Source organism: Gopherus flavomarginatus, chromosome 2, assembly GCF_025201925.1.
Source record: "Gopherus flavomarginatus isolate rGopFla2 chromosome 2, rGopFla2.mat.asm, whole genome shotgun sequence".
Taxonomy (NCBI): Eukaryota; Metazoa; Chordata; order Testudines; family Testudinidae; genus Gopherus; species Gopherus flavomarginatus.
The window spans coordinates 252,045,535-252,070,183 of record NC_066618.1 but is presented as its reverse complement, the minus strand read 5'-3'; the positions used below and the strand labels follow the sequence as shown (position 1 = coordinate 252,070,183).

Sequence of the window (24,649 nt, the reverse complement as noted above, 5' to 3'; positions counted from 1 at the left end):
AGCAGAGGAAGGTATAACACAATTCAATAGCTGAAAGTTGAAGCTAGACAAATTCAGACTGGCAATATGGCATGCATTTTTTAAAAAGTGAGGGTAATTAATCACTGGCACAATTTATCACAGGTCGTGGTGGATTCTCCAACCCTGCCAATTTTTAAATCAATATTTTAAAAAAATCAAAGATATGCTTTAAATATTCTTTTGGGGAAGCTCTATGGCTGTGCTACACAGAAGGTCAGAGCACATGATCACAATGGTCCCATCTCGTCCTGGAATCTATGAAACCACAAAAACTAAAGTTTGCACAGCCAATCTTAATTTTGACATTTTCTAATTTTTTTGAGTGCTTGACACTGCAACCATAACATTTTACTAGTGCTTTTGGATGGAATTTTTTTAAAAAACCTAAACTAAAAAACACAACAGAAATTCTATCATGTGGAATCATTTAACTCCCATGTCAGTTCATCAGTTGGGTTCAGACCTGTAGATCAACAGCAGACCTCTACTGCTTGAGCTAAAGGAATAAACAGCTGCTTACTACTACATGGACCAATACACACAGTTTGCCAGAGGGTTTCCCAATTTGCTAATAGCAGAGAAATGTATGACTCGGGACTCTTGGTTCAGCTCAAGATCTGTAAGGCATTGCATCTAGTATTACAGAGCCTTCCTGTCCCAACAGAGGCAGAATGGGCCTCCATTACAGCCAAATTTTCAGACATTAGGTGCAGAATGGGCCTCCATTACAGCCAAATTTTCAGACATTAGGTGCATAATGGACATTATGCCAGCGGCATATGTTAAAATGACTCTCTCAATTTAAGGAGGGTGTGTGTGACTGAGAATCAAGGGACAGTGTGATCAGCTCCCTATCATCCTCCATTACACCTAAGATCCGTCCAGGTTCAGTGAGATGATTTACAGTGTAAAGTAAACAATACTTGAGTAGTTTTTGACTAGTCTTTTGTAAAAATTAAATTAATGTACACTTTTGCTGTAGCCTACATAGTTTGGAGAGTCTTCTTATGAAGATTTTTGGACAGATTTTCAAGAAGATACTTAATTAGACAGCCAAATGATTTGATTTTTTTCATATACCTCAACATTCTGTATGAAGTGTATGCATCAAACTTAGACTAACGTTTTGACACCTCTCTTCTGCTCACAATCTTTATGATCATCCTCAGGAACCGTATGAATGTAATAGACTTTTATAGTTAATGAATGATACTGGATCAACAGCCGTACATAGTTAAGTTTCCTATTTATCTAGAGCTGAAATAATCTTGTGGAAGAAATGTAAGCAGATACATACATTTTATTGTTTCTGTAACAAATTTAAAATTAACCAAAACAACAACAAAAAAATACTTTTAGAATTCAACTTACCATAGCAATAAAGCGCCCAATGAAACAGAAATATGAAAGATGATCTGGATTAATTGTTGATGCTGGATTTATCTGCAGACAGTAGTTGCTCTTGCCAGCATACTCAAATAGACAGTACATAGGGTTTAGAACTTCATGGGAAAGTAAGAAAAACCATTCTCTAAACAGAACAACACAAAACAGAGAGATAATCCATAACAAGTACAGATTTTTAATCACAGCTTCCTACAAATGGATAAGCAAAAATATTGTTCACACTGCTGTATTAGAAAGAACATGATGCACAGCATTGTATATGTACTACAAACAAAAAAAGGCCATAAAAAATTAACACTAGCAAGTCAAGTTCTCAGAAGTTAGGAAACGTCAGAATTAAAGTTCCTGTGCAGCCTTAATTCAGCTCACTTCTGAGTCTGCCTTATGATACAATCTTTAATTATATGACTACATATTATATTTTTCCCCCACAGGACCAGTGCCTCAATCAGTGCACATGATAGACGGTGTTCATCAAATGAGCAAGTATTCAATATTTCATTTTTCCTCATAATTCAATGTGTGGCCCCATGCCTTATTTACTGCACACCATTCACACCCTATGCTGAACACATGGATCAGCCACTGAAGAGGAACGAGACACACACTTTGCCCGTGAGTTTCACAGCTATTGAGGTTCAAAAAACCTCAGATGTATTCCATGCTTTTGAAGAGCATTTTGGGGTACAGACCTTTTTGCCTCTACCTCTACCCAGCCTGCCCTTCCCAACCCCTAGCATTTCGCTACCGCCACCAACCTGCCCCTTTCTGTTTCTTTCTGCCCTGCTCCTATCAACTCCCAGCCTGTCTCCCTAATTTCTCTGCACCTAACCTCTATGCATTTAAGTAGCACTGTTTCTTCCTTCTCCTCCATACTGCCTGAATACCAGCAAGTGGAGCACTGAGAGCACAAGAAAAACACTTTCTGTCCTCATTTAAGGGTCCTGGCATCACAGTAGCACCCAGCTGTCAGGACAAGGAATTGCAGGGAAAGGAGAGGTTACTCACCTCGTGCAGTAACTGGGAGTTCTTTAAAATGTGTCCTCTTGTGGATGTTCCACAGCAGGGACATGTGCCCCAGGCCTCTGATTGGAGATTTTTAGTAGCAGTGCCCATTCTGCCCACACATGCGCCCTACACATCCTTGTGCCCTGTACCAAGCCTATATAGGGCTACACGGGTGAACTGCCCTCAGTTCCTTCTCTACTGCAAAACCCACAGAGGCAGCTCTGAAGCAGGGGAGGAGGATGGGTTGCAGAGTACCCACAGGGATACGCATCTCAAAGAACTCCAGTTACTACACAAGTTGAGTCACTGCTCTGTCTTCGAGTAGCGTCCCTGTGGGTGTTCCAATTTAGGTGACTCCTTAGCAGTAACCCTTTAAGGAGGTGGGAGTTTTGGAACAGAGTCTATCACTGAAGAAAGAACAGCACTGCCTACTGCTGCATCTGATCTTGCAGCATGAATTAGGGCATCGTGGTCAGAAAACGTGTGCACCAAGGACCATGTTGCTGCCCTGCAAATTTCAGTAACTGGTACGTCTTTGAATACAGATACAGACATAGCAGTAGAGTATTCAGTCACTCTTATTAGATATGTAACCTCGTTGAAACCATAGTAGGCAATAATATATTCAGCGATCCACTTAAAAAGTCTGAGGGGAGACAGGTTTAAAGGAGCACTTATCTGCAGTAGAAACAAAGTCTAGGGGTTTTCCTAAATGGTCTTGTCCTGTCCACATAAAAGGTTAAGGTCCGCTTAACATCTAGTATATGAAAAGAAGACTTTTGTGAAAACTGATGTGGCTTAGGAAAAATAAACAAAAGGTGAATAGTTTGGCCGATGTAAAATTCAGAGGACACTAGGTAAGAACTTAGGATGAAGTCGTAAAGACACTTTCTCCTTGGAGAACAAATTAAAGGGAGGATCTTCCATTAGAGCCCTTTAAGCAGAAGTGATGGCCACCAAAAAGGCCATCTTCATAGACAGAAGAAGCAGTGAACACATAGCTAATGGCTTAGACAGTTGTTCTGTGAGATGGTTAAGAACTAGGTTAAGATCCCAAAACTGCATAGGGGGTCTAATCTGCAGTAAAATCCATGCCTGATGTCAGTACTGCGGGGGTGTGACATTCCCCTGGTGTTATCTGGACCAGTGATCTGCTAGGTCACTCCAATCCTCGACTCTGGGAGCCAGCCTTACCCTGCTCTGCTGTGAGAACCCCCACTCATGGGCTGTTCATGCACAGCCTCTAGCATGTAAGCCGCTTGTATTGTGCAATGGAATGATATTAGCCAATATCTCCAGTCCCAGACACAACCCTAGGAACCTCCGTCTTACAGTGTCCAGTAATGCCTGCTGGACGCTGCAAACTTATGAGTTCGTCAATTTAACAAAGAAATTCATAGGTACCAGGCTTGTTATCCCAAGGTGAGTCTCTGACACTCTTCAAACCAAATGCACTGCTTCAGGTAGAATAAACAAACATATTTATAAATTATAAAAGATAGATTTTAAGTGATTATAAGTCAAAGCACAAGAAGTCAGATTTGGTCAAACGAAATAAAAGCAAAAAGCATTCTAAGCTGATCTTAACACTTTTAGTGCCTTTACAAACTTAGATGCTTCTCATCACAGACTGGCTGGTTACCCTTCAGCCAGGCTCTCCCCTTTGATCAGCACTTCAGTCACTTGGTGGTGATGGTATCTGTGAATCCTTACCTTAAGATTATGAAGCTTCTTATCAGTTTTACTAGAAAACAGAAAGGGGCCTTCGAACAGGAGGTCTTGAAGAGAAGGTTAGTCACCCTGTGCAGTAATTGAGGCTCTTCGAGATGGGTGTCCCTCTGGGTGCTCCACTTCTGGTGATGTCTGTCTCTGTGCCTTTGATCTGAGAATTTCTGCAGCAGCGTTCATGTAAGTTGTGCATGCCCTCTCCCTGTCTCACATTGTTGTTGGCGCCTAACACACATCGCGTGACCAGACCATTGCTCTTCAGTTCCTTCTCTACCACAGAGTCTGGACATTGAACTCTGAATTAGGGGGAGAAGGGTGGGTAGTGGAGCACCCACAGTGACATTCATCTCAAAGAATTTCACCTCAGTTACTGCACAGGGTGAGTAACCTCCTCCTTCTTCGAGGACCGTTTCTGTGGGTGCCCCACTTCAGGTGACTGTTGAGTGGTGCCCCTCGGTGGATGTAAGGGGCTTCGTAGTTGCATGAATAAGTGATAACACAATAAGTCCTAACAGTGCAGCCAATCTTGAGCCCTGGTTGATTGCATAATGTTTTGTGAATGTGTGCACGGACACCCAGGTGGCTGCTCTACATATATCCGTGAGCAGTATGTTCTTTAGAAAGGCTACTGAAGTTGATAGCGATCTGGTGGAGTGGGTTTGGATCCCCAGTGGGGGTTGCAGATCCTTCCATTGGTAGCAAAGGTGAATGCACCATTTAGATAGTTCCACTATTTCCAAACAGAGGCTTTCAGATAGATCCAAAGTTGAAATAAAAAGCCTCGGTGACTTTTTGAAGGGCTTAGTTCTTTCAAGGTAGAATGCTAAGGCACATCTGACGTCTAGAGTATGTAGTACTGAGTCCTGTTTATAACCATGAGGTTTAGGGAAGAATGAGGGAAGATGGACTCGTTGGGCTAAATGGAAAGAAGGTGGTACTTTAGGTAAAAATTTTGGATAAAGTCTTAGGGTGACTTTGTCCTTGAAAAAGATGATACATGGTGGGTGTGCCATGAGGGCCTCTAGCTCTCCCATTCGGCAAATTGATAGCTACTAAGAACATCACCTTCATTGACAGATGTGTCAGAGATTATTTTTCGAAGAATTCAAATGATGGCCCAGTGAGGCAGCGTAGTACCAAGTTCAAGTCCCAAAGTGGGGTAGTTACACATATTTTAGGGTAGACATTTCTGATACCCTTAAGGAAATATCTGGTGATCAGGTGGGCAAATATAGACATCCCGCCCACCTTGCGGTGGAAAGCGGTAAGCGCTGCGAGATCTACTCTGATTGAACTAAGGGATAATCCAGATTTCTTTAGCTCCAATACATATTCTAATATCATGGGTAAGGGAGCGGTAACAGCCCTGGCTTGTTTATTTTGACACCATATGTTTGAATCTCTTCCATTTATGCAGATATATATGCATATCGCGGACGACACTAACTTGGGAGGAGAGGTAGATATGCTGGAGGGTAGGGATAGGGTCCAGAGTGACCTAGACAAATTGGAGGATTGGGCCAAAAGAAATCTGATGAGGTTCAACAAGGACGAGCGCAGAGTCCTGAATTTAGGACTGAAGAATCCCATGCACTGCTACAGATTGGGGACCGACTGGCTAAGCAGGAGTTCTGCAGAAAAGGACCTGGGGATTACAGTGGACAAGAAGCTGGATATTAGTCAACAGTGTGCCCTTGTTGCCAAGAAGGCTAACGGCATATTGGGCTGCATTAGTAGAAACACTGCCAGCAGATGAAGGGAAGTGATTATTCCCCTCTATTCAACACTGGTGAGGCCACATCTGGAATACTGCGTCCAGTTTTGGGGCCCCCACTACAGAAAGGATGTGAACAAATTGGGAGAGAGTCCAGTGGAGGGCAATGATTAGGGGCCTGGGGCACAAGACTTATGAGGAGAAGCTGAGAGAACTGGGCTTATTTAGTCTGCAGAAGAGTGAGGGGGGATTTGATAGCAGCCTTCAACTACCTACCTGAACGGGGGTTCCAAACAGGATGGACCTCGGCTGTTCTCAGTAGTGGCAGATGACCGAACAAGGAGCAATGGTCTCAAGTTGCAGTGGGGGGAGGTCTACATTAGATATTAAGAAAAACTATTTCACTCAGAGTGTGGTAAAGCACTGGAATGGGTTACCTAGGGAGGTGGTGAAATCTACATTCTTAGAGGTTTTTAAGGCTTGGCTTGATAAAACCCTGGCTGGGATGATTTAGTGGGATTAGTCCTGCTTTCAGCAGGGGGTTGGACTAGATGACCTCCTGAGGTCTCTTCCAACCCTAATCTTCTATGATTCTGTGTGTGGTTGTCCTTCTGCTCTTTAGTAATATGTCCTTCACCTTCACTATGTCCTTCAGGTCAGTTCATCATGATGGAACCATGTAGCAGCCATCCTCTCAGGTGAAGTCTCTCCAGGTTCAGGTGGTAGACCTGTCCAGCATCCTGAGAGAAAAGGATTGGCACAAGTGGAAGAATGGGTAGTGTACATACCATTATCCACAAAGGTACGAGTAGCAAGTTTGTCTGGACCATGGGGTTCTTATTTTGTATTTAATCCTCAACAGTAGGGGGATGAGAGGGAACGCTTATAGGAGAGATGCATCCCATTTGAGGAAGAAGGCATTGTCCAGTGATTGGATTGCTCTCAAGCAGAATTATGGGCATTTGTAATTCTGGGATTTCCTAAAGAGGCCTAAGGATGGGTGATCCCAGTGTCTGAATATGTTCTGTAGGCCAAAAATATCTAATCATTTCCACTCTGTCATATGGGGTGTATCTGAGTTGGAGTTCTCTGCATCATTGATTGATGGCATCTCTTCTTCACTATCTTGGCAGTGGTAGGCAGAGAATAGGAGGTCTCCCATAAAATCTTGACAGGATCCATTAATAGGGAGAGCTACCCTAGAGGGTCCTGCAGAGGCTAAAATGCCCACAAGCCTACATGTCCTTTCCTGCACCTCTTCTGACTGGATATCTAGAGCTACAACCACCTTCCTCAACAAGTCTTCATGAGCTCTAAAATCATTATGAAGGGGAGAAGTGGATTCAGTCACTACTGCCTCATCAGGCAACAAAGAAAAAGAGGACAAAGACTGTTGAGAAGTTACCAGCTTCTCCTGTGATTCAAGAGCCTTGTATGATAGCAGTATTGGAACCAGGTACTCCTCTGGGCCTGGCTCCATCCCCAGAGCACAACTTGGTACCAGCCACTTCTACTTTTGCAGCATCTTCTAAAGGTAAGCCAGCAATGATTTTACTGATGCCCTCTTCACCGGGGCTGGAACCTCTGTCCTTGCTACTGACAGATTCAGCTTCCCCCGTGGTTGGAGGAAACAGACTTCTCACTGGACTCAGAAGTTGGATCCTTTGTGTCCTGACTTGAGCATGCCCACCAACAGGGGTTGGCACTACCATATTGCACAATGGATACTTGACAAAATTTCTGTACTTAGTGACGGACATGAGGGTAGGAGGGTGTTGTCATTCAGTCATTCGATTTTTTTTGAAAAATTACCACGGTCCTCAAAAATTTTACCACAGATACTTGTGTCCTTGTATGGACATGTTGCTGACCCCTGCCCACCAGCCCCAGTGGGGTACCTGCCAGCAGTGGTACCATCCACAGTCTCAGCGTCCTAAGAGCCAGGGGCCTACACAGAGCTGGGTCCAATCTCCATACCAGTGATCCTCCTCTACCCTGTAGGGTTTCCCTCCACGTTCCCAAACCTCTCTGCTCCTTTCTTGCACTTCTACATCCTCCAGACACCTGGAGCATCTGCAGGAAGATCACCATCTTCCTTCCTCTGGTACCAGGCTCGGTACTGTGCAGGGGGAGCTGCATGCTTAGGATTCCTCGTTAGAGGCATTGAAGGAGGGAACAACAAGTTAAGCAACCCTCTGGCTGCCTTGAAAGTCACAGGTGTTAATGACACCGGAAAGGGCTCCTTGAGCCTACAGTAGTGAAAGGTGTGCCAATTCTTCAGGGATTGGTCCCAACAGACCCTTCCTGGGTTCCAGAATAAGCAGTCCCTTCTGGTTCACAGACTGCTCCAAAGGGTTTGATTTTTTTGAGAGCCCCTCTGAGTCCTTGTGAACACTCAGTGCCTTCTTTTTAGACAATCCTGGTACAAAGTCTTTAGGAGACTTATGCAGTCTCTTTGGCACCAATGACGCAGTTCAGCCTGAGGATGCCGTCAGGAAAGGAAGAGCACTAGTAACAGACTCGGAAGTGCTCGATACCCATTCAGAGCAGGAGAGTTCCAATGGCAGAAGAACCACAGATACCTTGAGTAAGTACTTCAATTTGGCAGCCCTGTCATTTTTCAAGCAGGGTTGAACTCTCTAAAAATGTGACATCTGTCACTAACATGCACCTCTCCCAGACACTTAAGGAGCTGTGGTGTGGGTCACTCACTGGCATAGACTTGTTACATGAATAACAGGCCTTGAAGACAGGAGAACGGGGTATCAGTCCGGTAACAAGCCTGGTACTCAACAGGGACACCAGTAACCCTACACTAAAAAGGTACTATACTTAATCCTATAACTAACTCTTGAAATATACTATAAGAGACTAAAAACTAATGCTACAGGTACAAGTTACACTAAGGAATGGAAGATATGAAGAAACAAAGTTCCCAGCTCCAACAACAACCGTCACTGGAACTAGGAAAGAACTGAGTGGGGTCAGGAGCAGAGCAATCCCCTTTATGCCTGCATGAAGTGGCAAGAGGCAGAAGAGGATGCTCACGCTGCCCTGAAAAGTACTGCCAAGAAAAAAATCTCCAACAACTGTGCACGAGATCCACACCCACCAACCATAGAAAAGACATGCAATCACTCAAAGAAGAACTCTGTTTTGCAATTCTTATCTTTTTCCTTATTCCTGGAATGGGAAGCTCTCGTTATTAGCAGTGCAATTGTTGGTATGTCAGTTAAGAAGAGAGTTTTCGTACTGTCTTCCCCTTACAAGCTATCAGTGACCGTGATCTCAACAACGACAGGGCACTGACAGATGTGAAGGGTCCCCATACGGAGGATAGGGGAGTGTTACTATACCCAGGTCCAAAGTCAGTTTTAAAGCTTGCCCCATCATTAATAGCCTGTACTCAATAGCCTTGTTTTTATGGGCTCATCCCTTAAAAGAAGAGTGGATTTTATACTTGCTGGGAATGTGAGAGTCTTCCATGCAACAAGTTCAGTGGGAGTGCTAGTCACTAAAAAGGAGTGCTTCTCGACAAGAGAAGTACCTGTTAAATCCTGGTAAGCCCATCATCCCTGACAAGAAAAAGATTTTCAAGCCCTCATCAGTGGAAAAAGAAAACCAAAAGAGTGTGTATGCACGTGTGTATATATATGTTTTGGGTTTTGTTGTTAGAAAAAGAATGGGGAACAAATGTTCCAATTATAAGGTACTAAATCTACTACTACTTGGAACTAACTACGAAGTTAAAATACTAATACAAGGGGGAAAACAGGTACACAGTAAACAGGCAGGCAGTAGACGCCATCTCTGGCCAAAGGCGGTTGAAAAGGAACTGAGGGCAATTTGCTCACGTAGCCCTATAAAACTTCTGTACAGGGCAAGAGGATGCGTAGGGCACATGTGCAGGCACTGCTACCAAAAATCTGTGATCAAAGATGGGCATGTGCTCCTAAAACAGAGCACCCATGGGGACATCAAAGAAGTAGTTCTGCTTGGCCCCTCAGAATGTTTGAAGAATTTTCCTGCCAGCCTCTAACAAACCTCTACAGAATATGTACAAACTGCAATTTTTAGAGGCTTATAACTCAGCTTTATTTGGGTGGGTTTTCAGAGAGACAGTGAAAAGCACCCTTTGGGTCCCAGGTTGACTTACTGAAATTGGCTAAAAAAGTTACCTAGGTCACAACAATAGAATATGCAAAGTGAGTGGGCCTCTTTCCATAATTTACAACCCTATTTTGATAAGAGTGCAATCTTCTAATTTAAAAATAAAATCTGTAAGTATATGAAACAAGATTTATAAGCAATTTTCTTTACCTTGCCAAACCACCATAATCCAATCCTTCTTCACCTCTGAATATAACATATAATCGTCTCCTTAAATCATAGGGTTTTAAAGCCATGATCTATGAAACAATTTTAAACACAGAGTTAAAAAATACAAAGGCTCATTAAATTAATTTACTTTCAACCCATTAAGCAAACTGATTGTTTCAAATTCAGACTATTATTAATTATATGTATTACGGTAGCACCTAAAGACCCAGTTGAGGATCAGGACATTTTACCTTAAACAGCAGTACAAATATTCATTTAATAGCTTTGTTAAATTATTTTAGTTTACAAATTTTGTTTTGAATAACAGGGAAAGTATTGAACAAATTATTTCAATATATTAGGCAACTCCTCTCTAATGAGTAAGTATAATTTTGGCCAAACTATTTGATATTTTTCCCTTTAATAATATTTTTCCTGATGCCTCTGAAGGTATTGGTATTTTTGGTGGGATGAGAGGGAGAAGTTTTAGATAGGAATGTTCTATTTTTTAGAACAGAAGGCAGCATATTCATCTGTGAAGTACAGAATGCTATAGGTTAAGAATTGTAAATCCTGGTTACACAGGTTTAATCTTTGAAGTAGTAGTTATGGTAGAACAATAGATTTTTAAAATCAAGGTTTTCACTATTAACGATTGCACAGTCACAAACTAGAGCAACATACTGTAACACTGTCTTACTTCAATTAACATGTTTAATACAGCAGACATCATAGCCTTACTTGTTGGAAGGAATCCTCAAACAGTGTCTGTCTGGATACGTTAATCTTTACATGGCTCGGCAATGCATTTGACTGTAAGCATAAAACAACAACACATAAGTGGCAGCATACACTAAATGAACGCTGTGATGGAGTATACAAACCCCATATCAGTAAAAAAAGCTTAAGCAGCTGCGCTGATCCCAGGCGGCCCCAACCCCTGCCACACTCACAAAGCATGCATGGCTTGGAGGAGGCACTCAAAAGGAGGCAAGGCCAGCTCATTAGGCATGCAAGCAATAGAAGTGAGCTGACCTATACTCAGAAATCCTGGGAAGGAGCACTGTAGGAGCTCCTGCTGCCTAAGGTCAGGCTGTAATCACTTTGCCAAACCCACAGACACTCAGACAGACTGACATATTACCTTTGATTTCAATTATTTAATGTCTTTATTTTATCCTTTGGGAAAGAGGGGACATGTAGGAAATGATCCAGGGAGGTAACAAACAGCACCTTAGTGTGTAGGACATAGCTGCCCATCACTGGGCCCTGGATCAGAACCTGGTGGAAAGAGTGGTCCTTCGTTTCCCCCACCAGCTGCTAGAGGGTATAGAAGGCAGAAAGTTTACTCCTGAGATGGGAAATCTAGCTGAGAGAGTGACCTGAAGACAGAAGGATCAAGACTCCGAGATCTCTATTCAGGGGAGGCCTAGACCCTCTCATCTAACCACCAGAGCCACTCATTGCTGGACTCTTTATATACCCCAAAAGAGGTGGACATAAATGCATGACCTGGCCAGAGGGCCAAGTTATGTGAGGGTTGAAGCAACTGTCAACAGAGAGTGCCAAGGAAAAGGAGGGTGCTATGTCCACACTCAGCCAGAAGGGGGCGCCTAAGTCAGTGAAACCCCAGCATAAAAACAAATTCAAATGTTCAAAGATAGATGTAATTACTACTACAGTACCTGACACAAGTAACGGAAATGAGCAAGTTTCCACCTAAAGCTACGTTCATAAGCAATTTGTGGGCCTTTATTTCTGTAAAACAATATATTTGAAGTGTTTTAAATCAATACAACAGTATAATCAGCTCTCAGTAGTTTCACCACTAGACCAACAATTTGTGCATTTCAATAAAATGCTAATTCAAGCTCACAAGAAACGGCCACCATAAAAAGACTAACATACGCTCCAGTTTTACTTTCTGGTGTTGGTTCAAAATCTCCCAGCCAAATTTTAAATGTAATCTAACTTTTGTAACCTGTTAACTCCTCAAATTAACGAAAGACCACCTACAATGTCATCAGAAGTCAGTCTTAACTCTATATGTAAGATGGTGTTCAGAGCACTAGCAACATGTGGGCGACTATATTCACTGAACTATAAAAAAAAGTATTCATTGATCTGTACACTGTTTTGAAACACTGGGTATCAGGAGTTATTTTGTTTAGCTACCAATATATTTGACATAGCAATATTTCAGCTAAAAGAGTACTTTATTACCAGTATTTGAATAGTCTTTATTTTCTTCAAATGTATTAATAATTATGATCTAGCTAATAGTCAAATTTTACGGCTCTTCCTCAATCTATTTCTACTGCATTTATAAACATAGTATATAAGCACTTGATAATAATTACATCAAATGAAGTAAGGCTGTCAAACAATTAAAAAATTAATCACAATTAATTGTGAGATTAAAAAGTAGGCATGATTAATTGCAGTGTTAATTACACTGTTAAACAATAAATACCATTTTTTAAAATTTTTGGATGTTTGTCTACATTTTCAAATATATTAATTTTAGTTACAACACAGAATACAAAGTGTACAGCGCTCACTTATTTTTAGTACGAAGATTTCCACTGTAAAAAAGATAAACAAAAGATAGAGTATTTTTCAATTCACCTCATACAAGTACTGTAGTGCAATCACTTTATCATGAAAGCACAATTCACAAATGTAGACTTCAGACAGCATGGTCCACCTCTCATCCCTCTCAGATTTTGAAAGTCACTTCAGATTCTTAAACCTTGGTTTGAGTGCTGTAGCTATCTTTAGAAATCTCCTATTGGTACCTTCTTTGCATTTTGTCAAATATGAAGTGAAAGTGTTCTTAAATCGAACAACATATGCTGAGTCACCATCCAAGACTTCTATAACATGAAATATATGGTAGAATGGGGGTAAAAAAGAGCAGAAGACTTACAATTCTCTCCTCAAGGATTTAATTTATTTAATGCATTATTTTTGTAATGAGCGTCATCAGCATGCAAGCATGTCCTCTGGAATGGTGGTCGAAGCATGAAAGGGCTTACGAATGTTTAGCATACCTGTCATGTAACAGTGTAAATAAGACGTGAGCAGCATTATCGCCCGTAAACAAACAAACTTGTTTGTCTTAGCAATTGGCTGAACAAGAATAGGACTAAGTAGACTTGTAGGTTCTAAAGTTTCACCTTGTTTCATTTTTGAGTGCAGTCACATTAAAAAAAATTTCTACATTTGTAAGTTGCACCTGCACGATAAAGAGATTGCACTACAGTACTTGTACGAGGTGAATTGAAAAATATAATTTCTTTGTTTATATATTTACATTGCAAATATTTGTAATAAAAATATAAAATTAGCACTGTACTTTGTATTCTGTGTTGTAATTGAAAATATATTTGAAAATGTAGACAAACATCCAAAATATTTATAAATTTAAATTGATATTTTATTAAACAGTGCGATTAAAACAATTAATTATGACTAATTTTTATCGTTTGTTTTGTGTTAATTGCTTGAGTTAACTGTGATTAATTGACAGCCCTAGAACAAAGTTAATTACAGAATATTTCAATGAGAAAGGTAAGGTTGGTAGTTAAATCTCCAAGCTAGAAAATACTCACAAGACAGCAACTTGTACTGCACTTAATGCTGAGATCCCATATAAAATATTAACTGTTCATTAATATGTGGAATACTATTCACTATTAAACAGTGAATAATCTTCTAAAAACACTATTAGCAGCTCACTTACACACAGGATTTTCCAGTTCGAGGATCATTGAAGGTTGTTGTCCTTGTGTTATGATCAACAAAATATCTGACACCTTCTCTAGTGTATCTGATTTCCCAGCCCTCAGGAAGTGGATCCTCATTTTGTAAACTGTAAAACAAATTGAAAACAGTACACTTTTTTCACATGAGGACACTTACAACAATGTTTAAGCAAGATCATTTGATCTGCTCACATCAATATAGACATTATATACACCAACCCTTGAGTTCGGGGGTCTTCCCACTGTGTTGTCTTGGTGTTGTGATTCACAAAGTACACCCTATCATTTGAATCCACTCTCCTTTCTGAAAAAAAAAAAATATTAAACAACAAATTTCGGTTACAGTCACATTACTAAATTAATAGCTTATCATCTTACCCCAGCCTGGTGGTAAAGGTCCAAGTGGATCATTTTCTGCTGACAACATTGAAGCCTAGTTAAAAAGAACAAACCAGACACAAATTTATATTAAAGAACAAATATAGATAAATAAAAGTCTATCTAATTAAGATACTTTTAAAAATACACAAGTTATGTGTTCTGTCAATTCTTATAAACAAGATCATGTCTTTTTCTATAAAGATAGTCTCCACCAAAGAACCTACATATGGATTGCTTAGACTGTTCTCTACAGCATCCCTTGAACAATAGTTCTGCTAACAACAGTATTGGAAAACATGTAAGGTCAAGTAACATCTGAAGGATCTACATGAAAATACATTATCCTGATGCTCAAACAAAGTTAAAATTCAAAACTAAGTATACAATATTAGTTTTGTATGTTACCCCTTATAAGCAATACCAAATAACTAACTGAAGAATAAAGTATGTTATCTAGTATTACAAAGTACTTCTGATATTTTTCTCTTCATTGCCATTTGGATTTCAAAGCCATTTATCTTACTTGAAAGGACCTTTAGAACATGAAAAAAAACTAAAACACTAGTATGTCTAAAAAGTTAGTCAATTCTAAAATTTCTAAATAACTAGCTTCAACCTTACATTTAAAACCATTAAATCAGGCATCATTTATGGCAAATGATTTTTGATTGAGTTACTGATTCTTTATTTCAAGAATATGGTTCTTTGGCAACATACTATTTCAACACAAAATTTACGTAACACTAAATTATATAATTATTAAGCTATGTTAAAGTAATATTGTAGTTTAGGCAAAAACTAAAAAAAGTAAGGAGAATTTAAAGTTTTCTTTGTGTCCTTAGCTCTTCGTACTAAATTTATAGTTAGTCATTCAACATCTATAGTTTTCAACATCATTCACACCCTCTTAGATTCAAGGCATTTTGTCAGTTATCTTGCTTTGATTTATATCAAAGTAAAATGAAGTTCCATGCATTTTAACATCTTCAAAGTATTGCAATTTGCAACTGGTCAGAGAGGAAATGAAAGAACAATTAAAACCATCTTTAAGATAGTTAACTGCTTCCTTTAAGGCTTTGTACTAGGGAGGCTAGGTGCTTCAAAATATTATTATTAATAAGGTCAATGGAGGCCCAAATCAGCATGCAAATACCAGTTATACTTAAAAGGGCTTTAAGGTTACTGTGTACTATACTACCATCTTGTCTTATGGAACCATTACAAGAAAATAGAAGAAACACTGAATCAGTTGTTTGTACAATAGTCTTAAACCTCGTAACAAGGCTCATAATGGAAATGTTCTCACAATCCTTTAACAGAATATGTCTAATCTTTACAGAGTATCTTGGTGAGCTTATTACTAAATAAAAACACAAAATTAAGTTGTGGGAAAATACATCCTTTGAAGAATATAGTAACTTCTTATCTTTAAATTTGGTTACTAGGTCTTAAATATATCAATCTGAATTGATGGAGTTACCCACTTTATGGTCTGTTAATGGGAAAGCAGGATTTGTGCCACTTTGGGTCATCTTTAACTATCCTTCCAACTGCTTGCCCATGTGACTCAGCTATAAATAAAAATGAGTGACACACCTTATGGGTACCTATTACTGAACAAATACCAGGCCCCAATCCATGCTATCTACAGCCTTTTTAAAACAGTTATTAAGCACAGTTATTAACCACATCTTGTGGTTTGATCCATGTGCAAGCCAGTGTGAAGCACAAATGAGCTGAAGCATCCAAAATAGATGTGGTTGAGTTTGAATGCGGTTGGGTGTCCGGAGCACATTTTGACATGGGATCCTCAAGATAGGATTATTATTTTTTTAAATTTCCGCTGCATAAGTGATGTGGTTTGCCTAGGTTTGGGGCCAATGGTGGGACCATTTTGTGAACAAGTTTCTTCCCTGAAGAACTGGACAAACACCCAAGTTTCATTAAAATGGTTGCACTTAAGCTATGCTAGCTACCTATGCAGACCTACTCACCAAGGTTGTAACAAAATCTGCAACATCACCACTGGCTGTTGTTACTAGGCATATCAGTAATTGCACTGGCTACTGTTACTGTTTCAGATCTGTACTAGTTGCAAACTTTAATGAATGGGTTTGAAAAATAAGATTAAACTCTAGTATAGATAGGACCTAACAGTGAAGAGGGGGCAATAGTCTCCAGACTGGTGGATCTGAGACTCAATCCTAATTTACAAGTGAAAAAAATTACTATTTCAGATCATAAAATCCACCAATCCAGTCTGTATTCTGTAGTCCAATCTGTTTGCATACACAATGAGATTTTGATGGATGGGAACCAATGTAGGAGTATCTACTACTTTATCTATCCAAAGGATCATATTACTGATACTTTGCACTTGTATGGAACTTTTGATACTAAGATCTCAAATCCACTTATTTTACAGATGTGGAAACCAAGACACAGAAAAGTTAAAAATATTTTCACACATTCACACAGTGAGCCAGTGGCAGAACAAAGACCAAAACATGTAAACCCTGACTCCTCCTCTCTAACTGCTTACATATTTGGCTTCTAAACAACAAAACATTGCTTTTTCTGAGATGGACATACACAAAATGGTAGTTATGTAGCTAAAGTGTTTAGCTTTCCTACCATAACTTGGAGTTTTAAGCGTCTTCCACCCCAACCATTAAAAAAATACAGCTTATGATGACAGCCTTCCCTTTATCTGTTCAGGTGTAAGAATAAATGTAACTTTATGCCCTGACAAGAACTGCTTCACTAATTAACAATTCTCTGAAACAACAAGAGACTTTGCTTAATTACTTTATGATTTAGAAAATAAAAGTGGCACTTCATTTTTAGTTCCAAAATAAGGTTTTTCAGAAACCACTGATTTAACAGAAAATGAAACTCTGGAGAGAACTGATCACTAGAATTAGAATTCTAGATCTAATATACTCTAAATGTAAAAGTGTTGAAAAGGATAAACGATGTCCTAAAAACTGGATGTATGACTGACATCAGTAAGCTGAGAAAAGCCCTCAATTTCTTGGCTAAGACCACCTTAAGTTTCTGAATTTTGAGAAACATTGCTAATGTATTTATTATCTGGTGAAAACTGTATTTGCCATCAAGGTGAAACAGAAGATCTTATAAATGTAACTTTTGTGACCAAGAAAGGACAATCTTTAGTTCAAAATCAAATTGAGAATTTTTTAAAAACTACAACGTCGTGGCCACCAGCTTCTGGTCTTGAACAGAGGTAACTATACATAGTAAGCCATTCAACTCCATAGCAAATGAAATGTACCGTTTATACTCTTGGAAACTATATAAAATCACAATCATCCTGTCAGACAACAATTCCAGTATGATGGTGAGAGTAAAGGACAACAGTTGGTAACTGATGTCTACTTTTTGGCATGTTTTACATCAAAAAGTGATTGAGAGGTTCACAGAGTCTTCTGAATCAACGGATACCTAGGAGGATCTAGAATGTATGATTGATATACTTTATCTACAGAATCAGGTGATTCTACGGATGAAAACATTGAGCCAATTAAGGTATAAACAACTTTGATCCGATTTAGCAACCAGCCTAAATCCTTTCAAATATTTAGATAAGACTCTCTGAATTGTTCCTACAGATACCAAGGGTTGAACTGTCTAAATCATGGGTAACATGAAATATTCTTTGCAGGGACACTGCGACTTTTCCCCTAGTCATAGGGTGACCAGATGTCCTGATAATATAAGGAAGTCCTGATATTTGGGGCTTTTTCTTATATAGGCTCCTATTACTCTCCCACCCCCGTCTCGATTTTTCACACTTGCTGTCTGGTCACCCTACCTAGTCAAGTGCTGCTATTTTCATCCAGGGTTGTTTTTTCACAAGGAATCATGTTAGAAACATATTAGGTGACATGTTTTAACAAAAACATTGTTAACCACCATTTGGCACCCAGTACAGAGTAAGTATAGTGTTTAAAAATCCATTAGTTGGTCATTGTCAACTTAACACATTTTTAAATACATCGGTCTACTCTACAATGGGTGCAAAGCAGTGTAACTTGCATTTCCAACATGGCTCATTTTCCCAGTGTAGACAAAGAGCAAGATGCACAGATACAGATTGAGATAGTTTTTCTATTTTCTGACTGCGTCTTTGAGTACTCAATGTTGAAGGAAGCAAACTACAGCTAACGAAGAACTGCATTGTCCAAGAACATTCAAAAGAAAGGAACAATCTATGGCAGTTGAACTGTAAAACAGAAATTAAATGGATTAAGAGGTATTTTGAAGACCAGTAAGACAAATATAAAAACCCAAACAAGAAATTATTTAAGTATGTCAGAAGCAGGAAGCTGCAAAAGAATCAGTGGTTCCTTTAGACTACAAAGTTATGAAGGGAACAATTAAGGAGAATAAAGAACACTGAAGAGAAGTGAAGCCCCTGATCCTGCAAAAGTATGTTTAACTTTATAACAAGAATGAAGTTAATGCAATTACTCACATGCATAAAAAATTAAGGAAGTCCATATGACGTTGCAGGATGAGGGCCTAAATGATTACTTACCTTAGATCTCCTCTTTTTAGGTAATAAAGATTAAGATGTTTGTAAAAAGACATGCTGAAACAAACTGATGATACAAAACCACTACAGATCTCCAGACTGGATGGCACGTATGCAGCCAAGATTTTTGAAGGAACATAAGAACGAAGCGTCTGAGCAGATAACAAAAACATACCATCTTTTCTTAAAATAAGCTACAAACCTGGAGAGCAAATATTGTAACTTGCTTTAAAAAGACACTAGAGATGATCCTGGAAGTTACAAATTAGAGAGTTTTATTTCAGTTCAAGGCAAAATAGGCAAAATGATAAACAGAGCCTTAAAACATCTATGACACAGACAAATCAACATAGCTTGTGTAAAAGAAAACTGTGCATCTCTCGCCTGTGCTTCTAATTATGTATATATCAATGTATGTCATAGTTCTCCATTATCTACTATTTTGTTGAGTCTCAAACAATTAACAGACTGGGAAGGCACAATTTTTTTTCACAGAAGCTGCATTGGGTTGTCTTTTTTATTATTTTTACATATTTTTTGTTACAGATGTTGTAATAATTCCAAAACCAAACATTACAAACCCAGCAAATTCAGTTAAGGTTACATTTAAAAGAAATCCAAACTTGTCAAGCTAAGAAATGCAGAGTTAAGGCACCTAAACCACTTTAACTCTGGTCTATATTAATGTTATGCAATAACCATATGATTACGATTAAGACAAGTTTGCTTGTGGTCCTAGAACAGAGTGAACTGTTTTTTCTGAAGACAATTATTTTTTCATATTTTTTATTCTCATGGCATCTCTACACGGAAGAGTTAAGATTGTTTGGGTACCCTGACTGCATTTCTTATCTTAAGACGACGTTCTTTTGGCCACTCAGGTCAACAGACAGGTTCTTTCAGCACTAAGGGAGAGCTAATCCAATCTCCTGGGTAACAAAATCCACCATCAAATATCTCACTATAGTTTTTCTATAATTTATCTGCAAATAGCCTCCTCTTCCTTTCAGGGGCAAACTCAGAGCACTAAATTGTTCTAATCTGCATGCAAATTAATTACAGTTACTCTGTAATATAAAAATACATAGAATCACAGAATATCACGGTTGGAAGGGACCTCAGGAGGTCATCTAGTCCAACCCCCTGCTGAAAGCAGAACCAATCCTCAACTAAATCATCCCAGCCAGGGCTTTGTCAAGCCTGACCTTAAAAACCTCTAAGGAAGGAGATTCCACTACCTCCCTAGGTAACCTATTCCAGTGCTTCACCGCCCTCTGAGTGAAAAAGTTTTTCCTACTATCCAACCTAAATCTCCCCCACTGCAACTTGACACCATTACTCCTTGTTCTGTCATCTGGTACTATTGAGAGCAGTCTAGATCCATCCTCTTTGGAACCCCCTTTCAGGTAGCTGAAAGCAGCTATCAAATGCCCCCTCATTCTTCTCTTCTGCAGACTAAGCAATCCCAGTTCCCTCAGCCTCTCCTCATAAGTCACGTGCTCCAGTCCCCTAATCATTTTTGTTGCTCTCTGCTGGACTCGTTCCAATTTTTACACATCCTTCTTGTAGTGTGGGGCCCAAAACTGGACACAGTACTCCAGATGAGGCCTCACCAATGTCGAATAGAGGGGAATGACCACGTCTCTTGATCTGCTGGCAATGCCCCTACTTATACAGCCCAAAATGCCATTAGCCTTCTTGGCAACAAGAGCACACTGTCGACTCATATCCAGCTTCTTGTCCACTGTAACCCCTAGGTCCTTTTCTGCAGAACTGCTGCCTAGCCATTTGGTCCCCTAGTCTGTAGCAGTGCATGGAATTCTTCCATCTTAAGTGCAGGACTCTGCACTTGTCCTTGTTGAACCTCATCAGGTTTATTTTGGCCCAATCCTCTAATTTGTCTAGGTCCCTCTGTATCCTATCCCCACCCTCCAGTGTATCTACCACTCCTCCCAGTTTAGTGTCATCTGCCAACTTGCTGAGAGCGCAGTCCACACCATCCTCCAGATCATTAATGAAGATATTGAACAAAACCAGCCCCAGGACCAACCCTTGATACCGGCTGCCAACTAGACATGGAGCCATTGATCACTACCCGTTGAGCCTGACGATCTACAGCAGCGCTGTAGTCAACAAATGTGTTCTCCTTTGTCTTTGTTTCTTATTTTATTATCGTTCTTCAACGTTTTTGTTTTACCATTGACGGGAACTGTAGCTAAAGCAACTGAACTATCCACTGAACATGACAAATATATGGAAAGCAGTTGTGAAGAGAAGCAAGTAAGCCATCAAACACCCAATTTCTCTTTCCTTTTTGAACACTGGTGTCTGATTGACAGATCATAAAAAGGGTCACCAAATTAGGACTGGTGAATATAAGATCAGAGAGGACACATTGTAACGGCTGCCTAACGCATTCTGAAGAGAAAAAAGTAAACATGTTTCAAGTTGGCCTGAAAATCAGTGATAATGGTAAAAGATATCATTAAAGCAAAGGCAGACCATATTTTAGATGAAGATATCATTCCATGAACAGATAGTGTACTTTGATTATAAATATTGTACTTTGATTAGTAAATAGAAACGTGCAATTACATATTATACTGTTTTCCTATTTCTGTTTTATTAAAGAAATAATTGCACCTTTTATAAAAATTTGAAATACATTGTACTAACAATAGACAATCCTGCCAACATAACATTTTCTACATTTCTCGTCTCTCTTTTTTTGAGCGCTAAGTTTAATGGCTTCAAAACTGTATCTTTGTTTCCTAAGAGTGCATCAGTATTTCTGATTATATACTACTTGAAATCATAATTATGCTTATCACATTTGGGTGTTACAAACAATGATTTTTGCCTCAGATGAACTCCTAGAACCTATTAACTCTTAAGAATTCTGCATATAAGCAGACGCCTTTAGCAGAGAATACAGAGAAAAAGTGATAAATGAAGATATTTGTTTGAAAATAGAATGTTTTCTTTCAAAAAGTGTCTCAAAGCATCAGCTGCTATTTAAGGATCACGAGAGGGAAAAATGACTTGCCGTGTATTTCTACTTCTCTAATATCTTGCAGGATTCTCATTCCTATGACTCCACAGCTCTTCATAGCACAAAACAAGCAGAACACCCCAAGTTCTTAAGATATTTTGGTACCTAAGCACAACCTTAGCATAGGAAAGCACCAAATCACTCGCTTATAGATGACTGCACACCATCACTGCACTTCAAGAAAGACTGGAAAAAGAATGGGGTCTTTTTCCTTAAAAGAGGGAGAACAAAAAAGAGGACATGATAAAAAGTATACAAAATAAGGAAAGATTACTTACAGGAACTGAAATTCTTCTAGATGTATATCCCTCTGGGTGCTCCATTTCAAGGCAGCACGTGTCCCATGTGCCTTCAATTCAATTTTTTAGCAACAGTTTCCATATGGTTCATGCAGGAGTCCTACACATCCTTATGTCCTGCACTGAGACTATACAGGGCTATATACGTGAACCTCAGCTCCATCTCCAACCCATAACCCCAGAGAGGAAATTCTGAAGAAGAGGGGAAAGAGAGTGAGTAATGGAGTAGCCATAGGAACACACAGCTCAAAGAACTCCAGTTACTGCACAAGATGAGTAACCTCATTCTTCAAGTAGTGTTCCAACAGACATCACCTCAGGTAATTACAGAGCATTACCCCCAGCTGGAAAGAGGAGCTTCAGAGCCGAGTCCAAGACTAAAGACAAGACTCTGTTTCTAAGGGCAGCATCCAATCTAGAAGACCGAACCACCACAAGTTTGGACCAAGTTGGGAATGGGGTGAGAAAACAAAAATTCTGTCCTTTTGGCTGGCACATAGTAACACTTCTCCGTCCTTTTGTGGGTGGGAATGCAAGTGGACAGTTTGGCACACTCCTGCCTAGCTGTCTCCAGTATGGCTTCATTAATAGGGAGAACTATGCTGTTGGATCCAGACAAGTGGACGATGTCTAAGACTCTGTGCTGGGAGTCCTGAACCTCTTCAAGATGCATCTGTAGTTCTCCAGAAACTCTGTGAAGAAGGTCTGAAGTCATCCTGGGGGGAAGAAGACATAGGGTTCTCCATTTCGTTTGGAGATGAAGATGGCAGTCTTGCTTGTTATGGCAGAACTGCCAGATCCAGTGTGTAATATACCTCCTCCTCTGTAGGATCCAGGGGCAGAGCTGAGTGTCCCCTTACAGGGGAGGCAAGGGATGACTCCCTAGCAGATCAGACCAACTCTGCAGGGAGGTCCTGGTCCCCAGGATCCCAATATAGCCAGCAAGAAGGATCAACAGGTGGTCATAGAGGCCTCCAAGTCATGGAGTAACAACAAATCTGAGTTGGATGAGACAGAGGTTCATCCCAAACTGACGTAAGTCTTTTGGGTGGCGGAGGATATGTAGGATGGGGTTCATCAGCTGGTTCAGGATCTCCTGATAAAGAGAAGGCTGATTCTGGCTCCAGAGGCAGTACTGTTGATGCCCCTGGAGGAGAGTTATAGTACACATACAGGTCAGGCAATAAACTCATCTCCCTTGATGGTGTTATCTCTCTGGAAACAGAGGGGCCTGATGTCAGGAATTCCAGATCCAGGAAAGCAAAAATGTCCTGTGGAGCAGCAACAGATTCAGATTTCCCCAGTGAGAGAAGAGTTCTACTTATCTGAGCTGCTGGAATCAGAGGAGATTGTGTAGCTGCCAAGGAAGACGGTGTCATGGACAGGAGAAGTTGACCGTGATCAGTCTTTGTCACTTCTGGCAGATCCTGGGGCTTCGGAAGTGCTGTGAATGATGGTACAGATGGATAGCGGTCGGGTACTGATGTAGCCCAATGCTTTGGGGCTTTATTGTCATGTCTCTGGGACTTAATGACATCCTAAGTCCTCACACACCAAGCTGATGGGCTTGCTCAGAGATGAATCTGACTTCTCTGAAATGAATTTAGAGGAAGAATTGGTCTCATGCTTATGAGAGTGCTTCCTGGTGGACTTTACAGTAGTAGGTGCACTCCTTGTTGAATGAGACCAATGTATGTGGGGAAGGGGTTTCCCTGGCCAGGGTCTAATTGAGGCCTCATGGCCTTCTCCATGAGATATTTCTGGAGATGAAGTTCCTGCCCTTCTCAGGTACGGCTGGAGAATGATTGGCAGATACTGTACCTCACCACGATGTGGGGTTCCCAAAGGCAGTACAGATGCCCCTGACTTAAGCAATCATTCCATTCCACAAAGACTTTTTTAACTCGAATTTTGCGTAAGTCAGAAACATATACACCTGTACGTGACGCAAACATTTTCACAACTCAAAAATCCTATTTCTGGCTTATGGAACTGTTTCCGTAAGTGCGAATTTGCATTAAGTCGGGTCTTGCGTAAGCTGTGGACCACCTGTACAGGCAGAGCTAGTGGTTGTTTCTAATGGAGAAGGATCACGGGCAGGAAACAAAATGTGTGAAGCCCAGAGTCCTGGGCATAGTTCAGTACCCAAACAGGGTATGGGTGTTTCACCAAAGAGAGTACACAAACTGTTAAAACTATTTATAAAGCTAAATCTAAATCTTATTTTGTAGGCTGAAGCTACAGACACCGATCCAAACTGCGTGGCAGTGAAAAGGAACTAGAGAGATGGTCAGTCCTCCCTGCCCTTTATCCCTGGATGGAGGCACAAGATGAGCCTGGTTACACACACAGGCCAGCAGACACTACTTTTAAATTCTTCAGCTCTGGACACGT

General features: G+C 40.1%; 2 protein-coding genes across 6 annotated transcripts in view; one reads left to right on the top strand and one right to left on the bottom strand.

Moving 5' to 3' along the window:
- The window catches only part of LOC127045341 (uncharacterized), a 53,274-nt gene extending 46,544 nt beyond the window's left edge, over positions 1-6,730 (top strand). Inside the window, exons 3-4 of one of the 2 annotated variants that reach the window (XM_050941375.1) lie at positions 1,863-2,043; positions 6,534-6,730. In XM_050941375.1, coding sequence (XP_050797332.1) covers positions 1,863-2,043; positions 6,534-6,548 — 196 coding nt within the window. In that variant the 3' untranslated portion in view covers positions 6,549-6,730. Of the gene's footprint in view, positions 1-1,862; positions 2,334-6,533 lie in introns of those variants that run through there. The other variant, XM_050941373.1, reaches the window with a different exon arrangement.
- WWP1 (WW domain containing E3 ubiquitin protein ligase 1) overlaps positions 1-24,649 on the bottom strand; it is a 186,437-nt gene that overhangs the window by 83,422 nt on the left and 78,366 nt on the right. For all 4 annotated transcript variants that reach the window (XM_050940711.1, XM_050940710.1, XM_050940713.1 and 1 more), the window contains exons 11-17: positions 14,344-14,398; positions 14,185-14,269; positions 13,944-14,072; positions 11,884-11,956; positions 10,940-11,011; positions 10,199-10,287; positions 1,393-1,552 (exon numbers count right to left, since the gene is read on the bottom strand). In XM_050940711.1, the coding sequence (XP_050796668.1) occupies positions 1,393-1,552; positions 10,199-10,287; positions 10,940-11,011; positions 11,884-11,956; positions 13,944-14,072; positions 14,185-14,269; positions 14,344-14,398 (663 nt within the window). The remainder of the gene's footprint in view (positions 1-1,392; positions 1,553-10,198; positions 10,288-10,939; positions 11,012-11,883; positions 11,957-13,943; positions 14,073-14,184; positions 14,270-14,343; positions 14,399-24,649) is intronic.